This window comes from Xenopus tropicalis, chromosome 1 (assembly GCF_000004195.4).
Source record: "Xenopus tropicalis strain Nigerian chromosome 1, UCB_Xtro_10.0, whole genome shotgun sequence".
Classification (NCBI taxonomy): Eukaryota; Metazoa; Chordata; class Amphibia; order Anura; family Pipidae; genus Xenopus; species Xenopus tropicalis.
In genome coordinates this window covers 15,658,642-15,676,560 of record NC_030677.2, presented here as the reverse complement: position 1 = coordinate 15,676,560, position 17,919 = coordinate 15,658,642, and the positions used below count along the sequence as shown (strand labels likewise).

The 17,919-nt window shown below is 45.3% G+C and overlaps 1 protein-coding gene across 1 annotated transcript; it reads right to left on the bottom strand.

Annotated features, from left to right (window-relative positions):
• Nucleotides 1–5,161: 5,161 nt before the first annotated feature.
• Nucleotides 5,162–17,015, bottom strand: spef1 (sperm flagellar 1). The gene is made up of 7 exons (XM_002936294.5): nt 16,746–17,015; nt 13,498–13,609; nt 11,031–11,187; nt 9,327–9,369; nt 9,118–9,178; nt 8,164–8,269; nt 5,162–6,225 (listed from the first exon to the last, which is right to left on the bottom strand). Exons 1-7 carry the CDS (start codon nt 16,852–16,854, stop codon nt 6,124–6,126), a joined length of 690 nt encoding a protein of 229 aa, XP_002936340.1. The 5' UTR covers nt 16,855–17,015; the 3' UTR covers nt 5,162–6,123.
• Nucleotides 17,016–17,919: the final 904 nt, after the last annotated feature.

Sequence of the window (17,919 nt, the reverse complement as noted above, 5' to 3'; positions counted from 1 at the left end):
AGTACCTGTACTTGATCCCAACTAAGATATAATTACCCCTTATTGGGGCAGAACAGTCCTATTGGGTTTATTTCATGGTTAAATGATTCCCTTTTCTCTGTAATAATAAAACAGTACCTGTACTTGATCCCAACTAAGATATAATTACCCCTTATTGGAGGCAGAACAGCCCTATTGGGTTTATTTCATGGTTAAATGATTCCCTTTTCTCTGTAATAATAAAACAGTACCTGTACTTGATCCCAACTAAGATATAATTACCCCTTATTGGGGGCAGAACAGCCCTATTGGGTTTATTTAATGGTTAAATGATTCCCTTTTCTCTGTAATAATAAAACAGTACCTGTACTTGATCCCAACTAAGATATAATTACCCCTTATTGGAGGCAAAACAATCCTATTGTGTTTATTCAATATATAAATGATTTTTAGTAGACTTAAGTTATGTAGATCCAAATTACAGAAAGATCTCTTATCTGGAAAACCCCAGGCCCCGAGCATTCTGAATAACAGGTCCCATACCTGTATAGCCTGTTTCTCTGCACTGCCAGTTCTGACTCCAGCATCAATGTAGGAAAAGCCAGCTGATTATCCGACCAACAGAAAAGCACGCCGGGCATTGTGGGAGCTGGAGTTGGGGCTAAAGGGGGCGCTGGGGAATATACAGGAAAGAATAGAGATGGAGAAGTGCTGCAGAGCATCTATAAATGATAGGTGAGGCCTAATTTTGCTTAATATTGCTGTTTCCCAGCAGGACCAATTGCTGATTCCGATCATGTATGTTGTGAGTGGAGACACCCCGGCATGCAGCATACACTCTCTCCATACATAATTCAGTGAGACATCTCAGAGCAGAGGAGGGAAGAGATCCCTAGAGATGGCAGAGAAGGGAATAACGCGGGCACTGGGGGCGCTGGGGCAGCGTGTAACTGATAGAGGGGCCCTACATTATTCACTGCTTCCCTTGTACAGGTCGGATCCCAAGGGCCCAGTACATTGTATCACTCAGTCGCTACAGCCACAAACACCAAACTGCCCCGTAACCGGGTAACTAACTACATGTGCCCGGGTACAGTTACCAAAACCAACCAATCAGCAGTTGGCTTTTATTTATCAAGTGCAGATCGAATGATGAGATCTAATATCTCCCATAGTTACCATGTTACAGCCTTGTTCCCAGCAATCCTCTGTTCCCCCGGCCCCTTGGAAAAGTAAGGGTGAAGACACACAGAGCTACTTAGTAGCAGCTACTTGTTACGGCTACTAAAAGAAAATCCCCTGCCATAGACAATAGTGAGAATTGCCTCTGCTAAAACACACGTAGGGGCAATTATCAGTAAACAATCAGCATTGTCTATTTTAGTAGCCGTGACAAGTAGCTGCTACTAGTAGCTTCATGTGTCTTCACCCTAAGGGTCTGCCCCTGCACCAAGCCAGAGTTGCCATAATGTGATGCACACACAGTGGGCCGCATTGGCTGCCCAGACCCTGCCAATATATAATATGATATATTGAGACTGTAATGCCAGTCAGTGAGTGGCACAATCCCCAGGCCAACCTGTTGCAATAGGTACACATACCTGTGCTACACGGGCCGTACCACTACCTGCGGGGGTATTTACAGGAAGGAAAGGGCCCTTCAGCTCCTTAGAAGTGACCTGTACGTGGGCTGCATGTGAATAGGCACCGGGGAAAGTCACCCCTGCGATAACAACATGACATGCACTGGGCTATAAACAGCTGTATATTAGCCCCCAGCTCAATAACAAGCAGGATTTATATTTGCCATTCTTAGACAGACACTGCCACCAAAATAAATCATTCTTATGTGTCCCTGAATGTGCTCTGTGATTTACACATTATAACTCTTACTGTCAGCATATCTGCTGGTAAATATATATATATATATATATATATATATATAAATAAATATATGGCTCTTAGTGATGTCATTAATTATAATCAGTGCTTAGCAATAGCACATGTCACATTTCTTATTAAAATGATTGTATTATCAAAAATAATGTATCCCTTATTGTCAAATATTAGGCCATGAATGTGATATTAAAAGGATTAAGACCTTGTGCCTTCATATGGCCACAGAACCCCTTAGTGACTTTATCCTTAGTATCCTTATATCATACAGTATGGGGTACATTATCCCTTATAATACATGAGTGATACTCAGAGTTCCCTGTATAACTCAGCCTGCAGCCTTGTGCCTTTATATGGGCACAGAACCCCTCAGTGACTGCTAATATCCTTATCATTTACAGTAGGGGGTACATTATCCCTTATAATACATGAGTGATACTCAGAGTTCCCTGTATAACTCAGCCTGCAGCCTTGTGCCTTTATATGGGCACAGAACCCCTCAGTGACTGCTAATATCCTTATAATTTACAGTAGGGGGCACATTATCCCTTATAATACATGAGTGATCATATTCTAACTCTGGGAATGGGGGAGTTAGTTGCAACACAAGTTGCAGCAAAGTTGCTGTAAGCAGAGAGAGAGAGGCCTTTTTATTTCTCATTTAATATAAATAGGAAGCTGCAGACGGGGGGGGCACTACATTTGTCCCAGAGTGGAGCACAGTTATCAAAACTCATAGTGATTCAGTAGCCATAGGGTTACTATTCCTACTTGCAGCCCATTAGTGGCTCCCCTCCTGTTACCAATCCCCCCAGATGGGCTGCTGTGCATATTCGTGACAGTGCTCATTCCATTATACCGTGTAGCTGGGACTCGTGACTGTAGCGATGGCGTTGGACACAGCGCAGCATTTTCATAGCAATTTCCATTTTATCATTTGTACAGAAATAGCTCCCAAGTTGCATTGCGAGGGCTATATTTGGCCTGCAAGGCCTTGGCCAGCGCACGTCCCTTTCCCGAAGTGTCCTACCCTCCTACCCCGGGAGCAGAGCGCATGTTTTCCCCCCGGACGATGTTTTACACGCATGTAACCCACTTGGCATGTTTGGCTGCCTGTGCATTTACTGGGAAGAAGAAATATATTTTAAAGGAACAGTACCACCAAAAAATGAAAGTGTATAAAAGTAATTACATTATAATGTACTGTTGCCCTGCACTGGTACAACTGGTGTGTTTGCCTCAGTAACACTACTATAGTTTATATAAACAAAGCTGCTGTGTAGTTCCAGGGGCAGCATTTAAAAGAGAAAAGGCACAGGTTACATAGCAGATAATAGATAAAACACCATTGTATTCTACTGAGTTTATCTGGTATCTGCTATGTAACCTGTACCTTTTTTCCAGCTTGAATGGCTGCCCATATGACTACACAGCAGGGTATTTATATAAACTATAGTAGGGTTTCTGTAGCAAACACCCCAGCTGTACCAGTGCAGGAATGGCTGCCCCCGGGGCTACACAGCGTGGTATTTATATAAACTATAGTAGGGTTTCTGTAGCAAACACCCCAGCTGTACCAGTGCAGGAATGGCTGCCCCCGGGGCTACACAGCGGGGTATTTATATAAACTATAGTAGGGTTTCTGTAGCAAACACCCCAGCTGTACCAGTGCAGGAATGGCTGCCCCCGGGGCTACACAGCGGGGTATTTATATAAACTATAGTAGGGTTTCTGTAGCAAACACCCCAGCTGTACCAGTGCAGGAATGGCTGCCCCCGGGGCTACACAGCGGGGTATTTATATAAACTATAGTAGGGTTTCTGTAGCAAACACCCCAGCTGTACCAGTGCAAGAATGGCTGCCCCCGGGGCTACACAGCGGGGTATTTATATAAACTATAGTAGGGTTTCTGTAGCAAACACCCCAGCTGTACCGGTGCAGGAATGGCTGCCCCCGGGGCTACACAGCGGGGTATTTATATAAACTATAGTAGGGTTTCTGTAGCAAAAACCCCAGCTGTACCGGTGCAGGAACGGCTGCCCCCGGGGCTACACAGCGGGGTATTTATATAAACTATAGTAGGGTTTCTGTAGCAAACACCCCAGCTGTACCGGTGCAGGAATGGCTGCCCCCGGGGCTACACAGTGGGTATTTATATAAACTATAGTAGGGTTTCTGTAGCAAACACCCCAGCTGTACCAGTGCAGGAATGGCTGCCCCCGGGGCTACACAGCGGGGTATTTATATAAACTATAGTAGGGTTTCTGTAGCAAACACCCCAGCTGTACCAGTGCAGGAATGGCTGCCCCCGGGGCTACACAGCGGGGTATTTATATAAACTATAGTAGGGTTTCTGTAGCAAACACCCCAGCTGTACCGGCGCAGGAACGGCTGCCCCCGGGGCTACACAGCGGGGTATTTATATAAACTATAGTAGGGTTTCTGTAGCAAACACCCCAGCTGTACCAGTGCAGGAATGGCTGCCCCCGGGCTACACAGCGGGGTATTTATATAAACTATAGTAGGGTTTCTGTAGCAAACACCCCAGCTGTACCAGTGCAGGAATGGCTGCCCCCGGGGCTACACAGCGGGGTATTTATATAAACTATAGTAGGGTTTCTGTAGCAAACACCCCAGCTGTACCAGTGCAGGAATGGCTGCCCCCGGGGCTACACAGCGGGGTATTTATATAAACTATAGTAGGGTTTCTGTAGCAAACACCCCAGCTGTACCGGTGCAGGAATGGCTGCCCCCGGGGCTACACAGCGGGGTATTTATATAAACTATAGTAGGGTTTCTGTAGCAAACACCCCAGCTGTACCAGTGCAGGAATGGCTGCCCCCGGGGCTACACAGCGGGGTATTTATATAAACTATAGTAGGGTTTCTGTAGCAAACACCCCAGCTGTACCGGTGCAGGGCAACAGTACATTATATAATAATTACTTTATTACACTTGGTCAGACACCCCCGACCCCCTGTACGGTTGGTAGCCCATCCCACCCATACCTATGCCACAGAAAGTGGAAATGTTTTCTGCAGACAATAAGCCATGCCTTTTAACCTTGCTGTATTTAAAGGGAACATTAAAGAGATCCTATTTGCCTTGCACTGGCTCGTACCATCCTGTAATGGGGTGGGATGTATTATAAGTCAATAGATTGCCATGAGTGTAGGAACTGAAGCAACAAGAGAGATAAAACGGAACCTGCATAGCTTGGTGGGTAGGATGGACAGCTTTGATTTGACCTTTGAAAGCTGAAGTGTAAAAAAAATACAAAAGAGGATTCATTATAAAATGCTAAAAAACATGAATATAATTAAATAAGAGATCTCCAGCCGAACTCATTATCACAAAGCAGGTAATACAGATGTATAGTGTGCTCTCTGCTGTTGCACTGCTGCCTGACACCTCTGAGCATAACGCTGATTAAGCTTATAGGGAATGTGAAGGTCACTAGGATGTGCGTAGAATATTCCTGACATCTGTCTGCCATGGTAGCACCCATCTACAGTTGGCTAGGCCCACCCATTAAGAATCTCAGGCAGTTGTCTAATAGCCCCAGGATCTCTGATGGTGACCCTGCATTGTAGTGCTTCCCATCCAGAGGAACAGGATATGCTTTGCATATAGCGCCCACTGGTGGTGACCGGTAGCCACTTCTCTGGGACGTCCGAGTCCTACACGAGCCATAGTAGGGCAGTCACACTAGATGGGGGCTGCAGCCTTCCTGCAATGCCAGTCCTACTGTAATAACTGGCTGCATTCTTTGCTGGGGTCTCAGAGGAGTGGGCAGTTGGGGAAAATTCTTTCTCTTATGCTTTCTGTGCAAAAGAAGTCATTTCAAAACACTCCCCCTAGCTGCCTTCCCTGGTAATGGCAAACACTGAGATAAACACTGAGATAAAGGGAGCCTGCATAACTTGTTAGATAGACTTTACAGCACTGATATGTTAATAGTTAGCTTTAAGATATGGTTATACAAGTGACCGACTACTCGGGTGTCTTAGTGATTTGTACTAAGTATATCTGTCCTCAGTGAGCTCACTATATAGAACATATAGGAATGAGTGACTGGGGGTCTCATTGAAGTGCACAAGAAATCTTTCCCAGTGTAAAAAGCCCTTGCAGGCCGGTATATACAAGCTTAAATACCCAACACAGCAATCATATCCCCATATATAACAATATTAAAACTCAAGAACATAATCTTATATAAATGTGACCGGGAGCGGCCAGTAGGTTCCGTCATTTCTTCTCCAGTTCTTGGAGTCGCCGGGTCAGATCATCAATCCGCACGTTCTTCAGCTGAAGGAGCTGCTCCATTCTCCGCAACTTGGCCTGCAGGATCTGCTGGGAAGGAACAACATTTAGTAAAAGTGGCCATACAGGGTTCGAATGTAGCTACCGATATCGGCCCTTCAGACCAATTCAGCAGCGTATATAGCAGCAAAAGTACAGAGAATGGAAATTAAATTAATAATGTGAACTGATAATCTATCAGAGATACTGGTGTTATTTTCCTGCACGGTACTGGGGATATAATGAACAATAAGCAATATATTTGCAGGGCAGGGGGAAAGAGGGAATCTGGAGGAAATAGGATTTTGCTATCACCACAGGAAGGGTTCCTTGCCTGTAAAACTATGTAATTAAAATAGTGACTGTGACTGATTCATTCACTGTGCCCAAATATGCTGAATGCCTTTACTGCAAAACTACTACAGGTATATTCGGAAACCCGTTATTCAGAAAACTCCGAATTACGAGAAGGCCGTCTCCCATAGACTCCATTATAAGCAAATAATTCTAATTTGTAAAAATGATTTCCTTTTTCTCTGTAATAATAAAACAGTACCTTGTACTTGATCCCAACTAAGATATAATTACCCCTTATTGGGGCAGAACAGCCCTATTGGGTTTATTTAATGGTTAAATGATTCCCTTTTCTCTGTAATAATAAAACAGTACCTGTACTTGATCCCAACTAAGATATAATTACCCCTTATTGGGGCAGAACAGCCCTATTGGGTTTATTTAATGCAGTGATCCCCAACCAGTGGTTCGTGAGCAACATGTTGCTCCCCAACCCCTTGGATGTTGCTCCCTGTGGCCTCAAAGCAGGTGCTTATTTTTGAATTCCTGGATTGGAGGCAAGTTTTGGTTGCATAAAACCCAGTTGTACTTCCAAAAAGAGGCTTATTTAGGATGTCAGTCCACATAGGAGCTACTAAATATCCAATCACAGGCCTTATTTGGTACCCTTGTGAACATTTTTCATGCTTGTGTTGCTCCCCAACTCTTTTTACATTTGAATGTGGCTCGCGGGTAAAAAAGGTTGGGGATCCCTGATTTAATGGTTAAATGATTCCCTTTTCTCTGTAATAATAAAACAGTACCTGTACTTGATCCCAACTAAGATATAATTACCCCTTATTGGGGCAGAACAGCCCTATTGGGTTTATTTAATGGTTAAATGATTCCCTTTTCTCTGTAATAATAAAACAGTACCTGTACTTGATCCCAACTAAGATATAATTACCCCTTATTGGGGGGCAGAACAGCCCTATTGGGTTTATTTAATGGTTAAATGATTCCCTTTTCTCTGTAATAATAAAACAGTACCTGTACTTGATCCCAACTAAGATATAATTACCCCTTATTGGGGCAGAACAGCCCTATTGGGTTTATTTAATGGTAAAATGATTCCCTTTTCTCTGTAATAATAAAACAGTACCTGTACTTGATCCCAACTAAGATATAATTACCCCTTATTGGGGCAGAACAGCCCTATTGGGTTTATTTAATGGTTAAATGATTCCCTTTTCTCTGTAATAATAAAACAGTACCTGTACTTGATCCCAACTAAGATATAATTACCCCTTATTGGGGCAGAACAGCCCTATTGGGTTTATTTAATGGTAAAATGATTCCCTTTTCTCTGTAATAATAAAACAGTACCTGTACTTGATCCCAACTAAGATATAATTACCCCTTATTGGGGCAGAACATTGGGTTTATTTAATGTTTAAATATTTTTTCAGTAGACTTAAGGTATGAAGATCCAGATTACATTAAGATCCTTAATCCTTAAACCCCAGTTTCCGAGTATTCTGGATAATGGGTCCCATACCTGTATGCACAATTATGATTTGTTAAAGGGGCAGTTCAACCCTCTCAGTGTGAGTACCATGAATGGCTCAGTATGGCTAAGGAATGGGATAGCTGTTTGGTGATGCTGCCATAGGGGTTGCAATCTATTCCCCGGTCTCACTACAGGAACCTCACCTGAATCGTCTCCTGTGATAGGATCAAGGCCTGCTCTTTCTCTGCCAGTTGGAAGCGCAGGGCAGTGTCTGCATTGGCTGCCTGGGCGTATCCTTGGTGGGTTTTACTGGGGATAAAAGTGTAGAATTTATAGCTTTCTGCTCGGCAGAGCAACACTGTTCCAATAGCAACATGAAAACAGAGAACAGTAAATGGGGCCCTAGGCATGGCAGCGATTTGGGGCCCCCATTGGCTTCTCACACAGTCGCTGGACAATGCACAAAAAATGTCTTTTCAATTGGTCAGGATGCAGAAGTAGCAATGTTGAACCTTCTGTCCAATTGGAGAGCATTTGTGCAAAGGTGATTGGAGGGGGAGGTGGGACCCCAAAGCACTGCCATTTCCAGTTGAAGCCTGTTGGGGTGTTAGGTGTAAGGACCCATTGCCTCTGATTCCTGGCCTCTGTGTGTAGCAATTCTCTAAAAGAAACAAAGTGTAATATTGTGTTTAACTACTGTATATAACCTATATCAACCAACCAGTGGCCAGCTTTTACTGGTCTAAAGCAGTTGCAATAAAGGAAGCAGCTTTCTGATTGGTTGCTATGTGATACAAGTCCTGCCGATCCCCACTGATGTGCTGCAAGAGACGTGTCCTGCATTCCATTCACCGCATATTCCTGCCGGTGCCAAGTTTCCAACCTTTGTTCAAATGTCACTATATTTACATGCCACCCTGGGCGCATCCTGATTCCCTGTTGCCCTGCAATGCCCACATACCAGGAGTTGTGTTGTGGCCTGTGTTACATTTGTCTATCAGAGGACACGCTGGCTTTGTGGTAACTTACACCCTGGCTATGAGAATGCTCAGCAATTGGTTAGTGTTAGATAAGGTCAAACATAGCATTACTGGGAGTTGTAGTTCTATCAGCTGAAGCTCTGGCATCTCCACAACTCACGGAACCAACCCACTCACCTTGCTGGATCGGCCTTGGCACCTGGTCTTGGGCTGAGTTCTGTGCCGTTGCTTTTATACGCTGTGGGATAAGAAAGCAGAATATTATAGCGCAGAGAGACTATGTGCATCTATTGTACTCCGTGTCCATGGGATCAGCTTCCCCCATTCTGCTAAAAGCACAGGATTTCATAGTTATATATACATTTGTGTTCATTTAGTGAATTTACCTTTATCGGAGTGAATGTTTGTAGTGTTCTGTGGTGCCTGCTCCTGGGTACAAGATAAGAACAGAAAGGTTATAGAAGGAGAGAATTATCATAAGCATTCACATTTCTCTGGAAATTCTGTCTGACACATCCAAACTCTATGGGGATTTACTTAGCCCTGAACTAAGAGTGTTCCTGCTGAATTGTGCTTAGTACAGGGGAATCCCTATGCTGCCATAATTTTATGGTATCTCTCTGTACAGGCTATGAGCAAACTTAGGGGGCTGTTCCTGCTGAATTGTGCTTAGTACAGGGGAATCCCTATGTGCCATAGTTTTATGGTATCTCTCTGTACAGGCTATGAGCAAACGTAGGGGGCTGTTCCTGCTGAATTGTGCTTAGTACAGGGGAATCCCTATGCTGCCATAGTTTTATGGTATCTCTCTGTACAGGCTATGAGCAAACTTAGGGGGCTGTTCCTGCTGAATTGTGCTTAGTACAGGGGAGTCCCTATGTGCCATAGTTTTATGGTATCTCTCTGTACAGGCTATGAGCAAACTTAGGGGGCTGTTCCTGCTGAATTGTGCTTAGTACAGGGGAATCCCTATGCTGCCATAGTTTTATGGTATCTCTCTGTACAGGATATGAGCAAACTTAGGAGGCTGTTCCTGCTGAATTGTGCTTAGTACAGGGGAATCCCTATGCTGCCATAGTTTTATGGTATCTCTCTGTACAGGCTATGAACAAACTTAGGGGGCTGTTCCTGCTGAATTGTGCTTAGTACAGGGGAATCCCTATGCTGTCATAGTTTTATGGTATCTCTCTGTATAGGCTATGGGCAAACTTAGGGGGCTGTTCCTGCTGAATTGTGCTTAGTACAGGGGAATCCCTATGCTGCCATAGTTTTATGGTATCTCTCTGTACAGGCTATGAGCAAACTTAGGGGGCTGTTCCTGCTGAATTGTGCTTAGTACAGGGGAATCCCTATGCTGCCATAGTTTTATGGTATCTCTCTGTACAGGATATGAGCAAACTTAGGAGGCTGTTCCTGCTGAATTGTGCTTAGTACAGGGGAATCCCTATGCTGCCATAGTTTTATGGTATCTCTCTGTACAGGCTATGAACAAACTTAGGGGGCTGATCCTGCTGAATTGTGCTTAGTACAGGGGTATCCCTATGTGCCATAGTTTTATGGTATCTCTCTGTACAGGCTATGAGCAAACTTAGGGGGCTGTTCCTCCTGAATTGTGCTTAGTACAGGGGAATCCCTATGCTGCTTTAGTTTTATGGTATCTCTCTGTACAGGCTCTGGTCCAGAATGCAGTAAACCATCTCTGATTGATATAATAGGGCAGTATAGTGGTGCAATGGTTAGCATTGATGCCTTACAGTGCTGGGGTTCAATTCCAGCTGGGGCAATATCTGTGAGAGATAAGTATTTGCTTCCCATGTCCATCTGGGCTGCTTCCCACACTACAAACACATACAGGCAGGTTAACTGACCCTAGGGTGTTGCATGAAAGTGACAGGGACCTTAGATTGTAAGCTCCACTATGGCACGGAATGGGGTATAATTGCTTAATGTATAAATAAAGGATAATAATAATAATAATAAAGGCCTATGTAGGCTCAGCATGGCTCTGGCAGAGCAGAGTTGACAGCAGACAGAGTCCTGATAAATTGCAGCTCCCAATTCAGACAGACGGGGGCCCCGCTGTGCGTTACCTGGGAGAATTCGGCAGATATCTGATTTACTCGCTGCTTCTCCTCTATCTTCTGCCGCAAAGTATTCAGCACCAGCTCCACCACCCCCGGGGAGCACTGGACAATCTTTCGGATCACATCGTCGGGAACAGAGAAGCTGAGCTTGCTGAGAACTTTCCTGTTGGGGAGGGGGGGGGTGGATAATATTAATTTCTATTCCAACATGCACGCTCACGTCTAAAGGCAAAGCTCGACCCAATCCCATTTCTCTAGCATCTCTTCTGCCTCGTGAGAACTACAGGACAATCAGCAAAAAGGGATACAACTCTTAGCTGTAGGGAACCCCAACACTGAAGCGGGAGTTTAACAAACATTAAAGTTATCCTGGGAAATATTTGGGGGTTTTAGCCACTCTGCCTTATGGTAAGAGCTCGGAGATCCCTGATCCCCCATTTGCATAAAAAAAAATTGCTGTAAATCAGGTCTAGTAACCAAGAGCAACTAACAAGATGTTTTCTTTGCGGTAACCAGTAAATTCTCAAGGCTGATTGGCCAGATGTTTCATACTGAGGAGCACTCACTAGGCACGGACTGGGATTCAAAATAGGCCCTGGCATTCCCAGTACCCAGAGGCACAAACAGCCCCCCCAAGCCCAATAAATAGTGAGTGTCTGTGGCACCTTACAGCCCCCTGGCATTCCCAGTACCCAGAGGCACAAACAGCCCCCCCAGCCCAATAAATAGTGACTGTCTGTGGCACCTTACAGCCCCCCTGGCATTCCCAGTACCCAGAGGCACAAACAGCCCCCCAGCCCAATAAATAGTGACTGTCTGTGGCACCTTACAGCCCCCTGGCATTCCCAGTACCCAGAGGCACAAACAGCCCCCCAGCCCAATAAATAGTGACTGTCTGTGGCACCTTACAGCCCCCCTGGCATTCCCAGTACCCAGAGGCACAAACAGCCCCCCCCAGCCCAATAAATAGTGACTGTCTGTGGCATCTTACAGCCCCCCTGGCATTCCCAGTACCCAGAGGCACAAACAGCCCCCCAGCCCAATAAATAGTGACTGTCTGTGGCACCTTACAGCCCCCCTGGCATTCCCAGTACCCAGAGGCACAAACAGCCCCCCCAGCCCAATAAATAGTGAGTGTCTGTGGCACCTTATAGCCCCCCTGGCATTCCCAGTACCCAGAGGCACAAACAGCCCCCCCCAGCCCAATAAATAGTGACTGTCTGTGGCACCTTACAGCCCCCCCTGGCATTCCCAGTACCCAGAGGCACAAACAGCCCCCCCAGCAGCCCAATAAATAGTGACTGTCTATGGCAACTTACAGCCCCCCTGGCATTCCCAGTACCCAGAGGCACAAACAGCCCCCCCAGCCCAATAAATAGTGACTGTCTGTGGCACCTTACAGCCCCCCTGGCATTCCCAGTACCCAGAGGCACAAACAGCCCCCCCCAGCCCAATAAATAGTCAGTGTCTGTGGCACCTTACAGCCCCCCTGGCATTCCCAGTACCCAGAGGCACAAACAGCCCCCCCCAGCCCAATAAATAGTGACTGTCTGTGGCACCTTACAGCCCCCCTGGCATTCCCAGTACCCAGAGGCACAAACAGCCCCCCAGCCCAATAAATAGTGACTGTCTGTGGCACCTTATAGCCCCCCTGGCATTCCCAGTACCCAGAGGCACAAACAGCCCCCCCAGCCCAATAAATAGTGACTGTCTATGGCATCTTACAGCTCCCCTGGTATTCCCAGTACCCAGAGGCGCAAACAGCCCCCCACCAGCCCAATAAATAGTGACTGTCTATGGCATCTTACAGCCCCCCTGGAATTTGCCTGACCCACAGATTGCCTGTCCGGGCCTGGCACAGATTGCTGCTGTTCCTATTGGAGTTTGCTGTAGTGGCTAGTGTTCCCATTGTTCTGCTGATCGGCTGCTGGGGGTGAGGGGGGTGGATATTACTGCAACTTGCAGCGCAGCAGTAAAGTGTGCCTGAGTCTGAGCTTTCAGAAGGAGCCAGCGCTACACATTAGAACTGCTTTCAGCTAACCTATTGTTTCTCCTACTCCCATGTAACTGGAGGAGTCCCAAGCCGGACTTGGATTTCTTACTATTGGGTGCTATTCTGATACCTACTGGGAGCTGCTATCTTGCTCCCTTCCCATTGTTCTGCTGATCGGCTGCTGCGGGGGAGGGGGGGAAATCACTCCAACTTGCAGCGCAGCAGTAAAGTGTGACTGAAGTTTATCAGAGCACAGATCACATGGCTGTGGCACCCTGGGAAATGAAGAATATGGCTAGCCCCATGGGAAAAACAGATTACAATGCAGGATTCTGCTGGAGAAGCTCTTTTAACTGATTGGTTTTGAAAAAAACATGTTTTCCCATGACAGTATTCCTTTGAGGACAGAGATGTCATTCCCTGAGTTACCCACAAGGGGGCACTACAGGTGCAGTTCAGGACTCAGGAAGAGACACTTACCTGTTCAGTATGTTCCAGTTGCTGAATTTCTGCGTGGTGGAATTGGCCGGCACGTAGTTGTGCATTTCCACAATCTTAGGGAAATAAAACTTCACCAGCTCAGCCGTCAGCACTGCAGGGAAACACAGGCCCAGGTCATGTGATTATCTGTATCTGGGGGTTTATAACATGGGGTGTAGATTATATATATATATATATATATATATATATATATAACTTGGGGTGTGTATATAACATGGGGTGTAGATATACGTATAACTTGGGGTGTGTATATAAGATGGGGTATAGATTATTATTATTATTAACATTTATTTATAAAGAGCCAACATATCCCGCAGCGCTGTACAATAAGTGGGTTACATACATTGGGCATACAGAGTAACATATAAAGCAATCAGTAACCGACACAAGAGGTGAAGAGGGCCCTGCCCAAAAGAGCTTATATATATATATATATATATATATATACACCTTGGGGTGTGTATATAACATGAGGTGTGTATATAACTTGGGGTGTGCATATAACATAGGGGGTGTATATAACTTGGGGTGTGTATATAACATAGGGGTGTAGATAAATATATATAACGTGGGGTGTATATATAACGTGGGGTGTGTATATAACTTGGGGTGTGTATATAACATAGGGGTGTAGATAAATATATATAACGTGGGGTGTATATATAACGTGGGGTGTGTATATAACTTGGGGTGTGTATATAACATGAGGTGTGTATATAACTTGGGGTGTGCATATAACATAGGGGGTGTATATAACTTGGGGGGTGTATATAACATAGGGGTGTAGATAAATATATATAACATGGGGTGTATATATAACGTGGGGTGTGTATATAACTTGGGGTGTGTATATAACATAGGGGTGTAGATAAATATATATAACGTGGGGTGTATATATAACGTGGGGTGTGTATATAACTTGGGGTGTGTATATAACATAGGGGGTTAAATTCTCAGACTGTTCAGCCTAAATATAAAGTATATAACAGTTATTGGGTATGTATGAATAAGCCCCCCAGCCATGCTGTGCGGGGGGAACGGTCTCTTTACTTTACCATCTGCTTTAACATATAAACCTGACAAACCTGCAATAATGGCTGCTTACCCTGCGTGCCTCCCCTGTGTCTGGGGGCTTCACAAAACAGGGACATAAATCAGTGGGCAAACAATAATGAGCCCTCAGTGATGTCTCCCATAAATCAGTGATCGGCCCTGTCTCCTTGCCTGACAGGCAGCCTTGCGTGCAGTGATTCGCTTGTGGCCTATAGAGTGCAGCAGAGAAATACTCCCCTACATTCTATACTGAGGGAACACAGACCCCAACACAAAACTGATCAATCCTCCTGATCAACAGACTCTTTACTATAAATATGTGGTGTTAGCAAACCCCTTGCCAGCACCACATAATTATAAGAAAGAGCCTTTTGGTTTTAGCCCCTCCTCCACAAAAAACATATACCTTTTCCTTTGTGTAGAGTGCAGAAAAATGCCAGGCCGGGTGATTAGCAGCACCCAGACACACGCACATAACATGATTTCTTTCCCTTTAAACACACTAAGAATGCAGTCGCACAGTCCGGCATCTACTACTCAAATAAATGGGAGGAGCCAGAGATTTCTTGCTGTAAGGGGCACAATGGAATGTTCCAGCCCTGCCACTTGGCCTTTCATTACTGACAGAAAGGGGGTATTGCACAATTAACTTTATAGTATGATATTCTGCAACAAACTGCAACTGATCAGTTTTTCGTTTTTACAATCATTTAGCTTTTTGTTCAGCATCTCTCCAGTTTGGAATTTCAGCAGTTATCTGGTTGCTAGGGGCCAATTTACCATAGCAACCAGGCAGGGGTTAAAATAAGGCACTGGATGATAAAAAGGAGAAGGCCTGAAAAGAAATGAGTTAATACAAAAACTTAAAAAATATGAAGACCAAGTTCCCAATTTCGGAACACACATTGATCCCTTCTCCTTGGGCAATCCAAGGTAAGAATTGAGATCCCTCCCCTGCTTAATATAAGCTCCTGGGGGGGTCACCTGATAAATAGATGCTGCCGGAGGCAGAAGGGGGGCAGTTAGGCCACAGGCGGGGAGGGAGGTAGAAAGAGCTTGACCTGCACCCTCCTGTGACCTGCATATTTGTGTGTCGACTTGAGCCAATTTTCGCCCAGATATTTGGGGGCCCCAATACACAGGATTTTTCCCCATGCTAACACTGGTTTAGGGCAGTGAGTGGAACAGACTGGGGATACAGTGTATATAAATGAAACATGAAAGTGGCAGTTTTTAGCACAGGAGGCCCACTTCCTATTCATAGCAAACACTGCTGCCATGGGTTCAATTCCCAGGTCCAACCTCTGATATAATTATCAGATTAAGTTGTAGTGAGAGTAGGGCCAGAATATTTCCGCAGCAGTCAGACCTTGCCAAGCTCTTCATTAGCACTGAATATGGAGCCCAGCTCCCCAGCCTTTGGTTGTTTTACTGTAGATTAAAGGGCACATTATGGACTCCTAGGACAGACTGGGGGACCCCCACCCCAATACAGGACTGCAAGAACATAGAGCAAATCAAGGTGTGACAGTGTTTGTGCCCTTGTGTTGGTAACAACATGGCATATCATTAGCTAGCTGGTAGGTATGTATATTATCATCTATATTATAAATGTATATTATATGTGTTATTATTCTATGGATATTTTATGTACCACAACAACCAGAATAATGTCACACAGTGACAGTAAAATGCAGGTCGGACTGGAGCGCAGGGGCACGCTGGGGCTGGGACCTCAGAGCCCTCCTCCCGATGTCTGCCCCCACCTCCATCCCTTTTACCTTCTGGGGTTCAAGCAAGGCACCCTTTTATCTTACACCCAGAGCACAGGGGACGCGCACCTAGACCCCAGTGCTCCGGGTGTAACAAAATGGCTGGGTGGCATGCCGCCCCTTAATTTGTGCTGCCCTAGGCACCCAGAACTATGAACCCAAGAAAGCAGCAGTAGGGGATGCTGGGATCTGTAGTTAGATTGAATAACACAGCGAGCTGTACTCCACAGCGACCAATCAGATCTGTGCTTTTATTTTCTGTCTTGCAGTAGACTGATCAAAATGAATTGCTGATTGGGCGCTACATACCCCCTGGCACATTACCCACAATCCTTGTACCTATACAAGGCACTTGATGGATTAACATGATGTGTATAAAATGTATCCAAGAACCGTACTCACCGCCATCGCTGAAATCCCTGGCAATGTTCCTTTTGGGTCTGGATAAGGGGATTCTGTCCACCCAGGAGTACAGCTCTTGCAGTGTCTCCTCATCAAACTCCACAGCCATTTGTGCCTCCCCGATATACAGCTTGTCTGCTATGAATGTGAATAAACACAGGAGTGAGTGTAGTTTCTAGGGAAATTCCCTTAATCCTATCACGTTACATCTCCAGCCAGCTCCTTCATTCACATCCCCTGCCAGCATCCATGTTGTTTGGAGTAGCCATAGCAACAGCTGGGCCAGGAATCCAGGAAGTGGCTTGGAATTGTGGGAGGTGTAGTTTCAGCCTATTGTGTCGTACTCTGAAGTGATCCTGAATTATCCTCCCCAACTCCTTCTGCTGCTGCAGAGAAGTCAGCTATTAGCCCCTCTCAGGAAGCCTTGGGGGGGCCCATAGTTAGCTACGTGCTCGGGGCCCAGTAATGTTCCTGCTTTTACTGTAAATAAAGAGTGTTAGTTATCCGCCTGTTTGTATGTAGAAATGTGTAGGAGCTGCAGAGCTGTCATCCAGCCCCATATCCTGAGGGGGATAATGATCCACTCCGGGCGTTTTTGAGACCTTATTTCATGTTATCAATTAGGGCAGTGGCACACAGGGACTTGTTGCCTGTGGTAAAATCTTGGCCACCGCAGGTGACAAATCCCCCCGAAGTGTTTTTCCACCAATAATAAAGTGGGAAAGAACACACATTCCTGTCAGGAAACAAAGCGACACATATTTCACCCACTTTATTGCCAGTGAAAAGGCATTTTTGGGAGATTAGTTGCCTACAGAAGCCTGGATGTGCCACTGCCACTAGTGTAAAGCGGAATTTAGGCCTAAAAAAAAAGAACTGTATAATTATCTCCTTCTTGGATCATACTAACAGGGCTGCCATCAGGGGTCCCATGGTAGAGGGGGGATGCAAATAGTGGGGCTTGTGGTTAAGCAGGTCACAGGTAGGGTTTGGGAATAATGGAGTATGTTCACTTTACACACCTACATGAACATGCCAGGTTAGTTACCCTGACCTTATGTCTCAGCCCTCCCTTTTAGAATGTAAGCTCTTGCGAGCAGGGCCCTCCCCCTAGTGTCTCCGATCCTCATCCAAATGTAACTGCAAACCATTTTTGTGAATTGTTTATATGTAC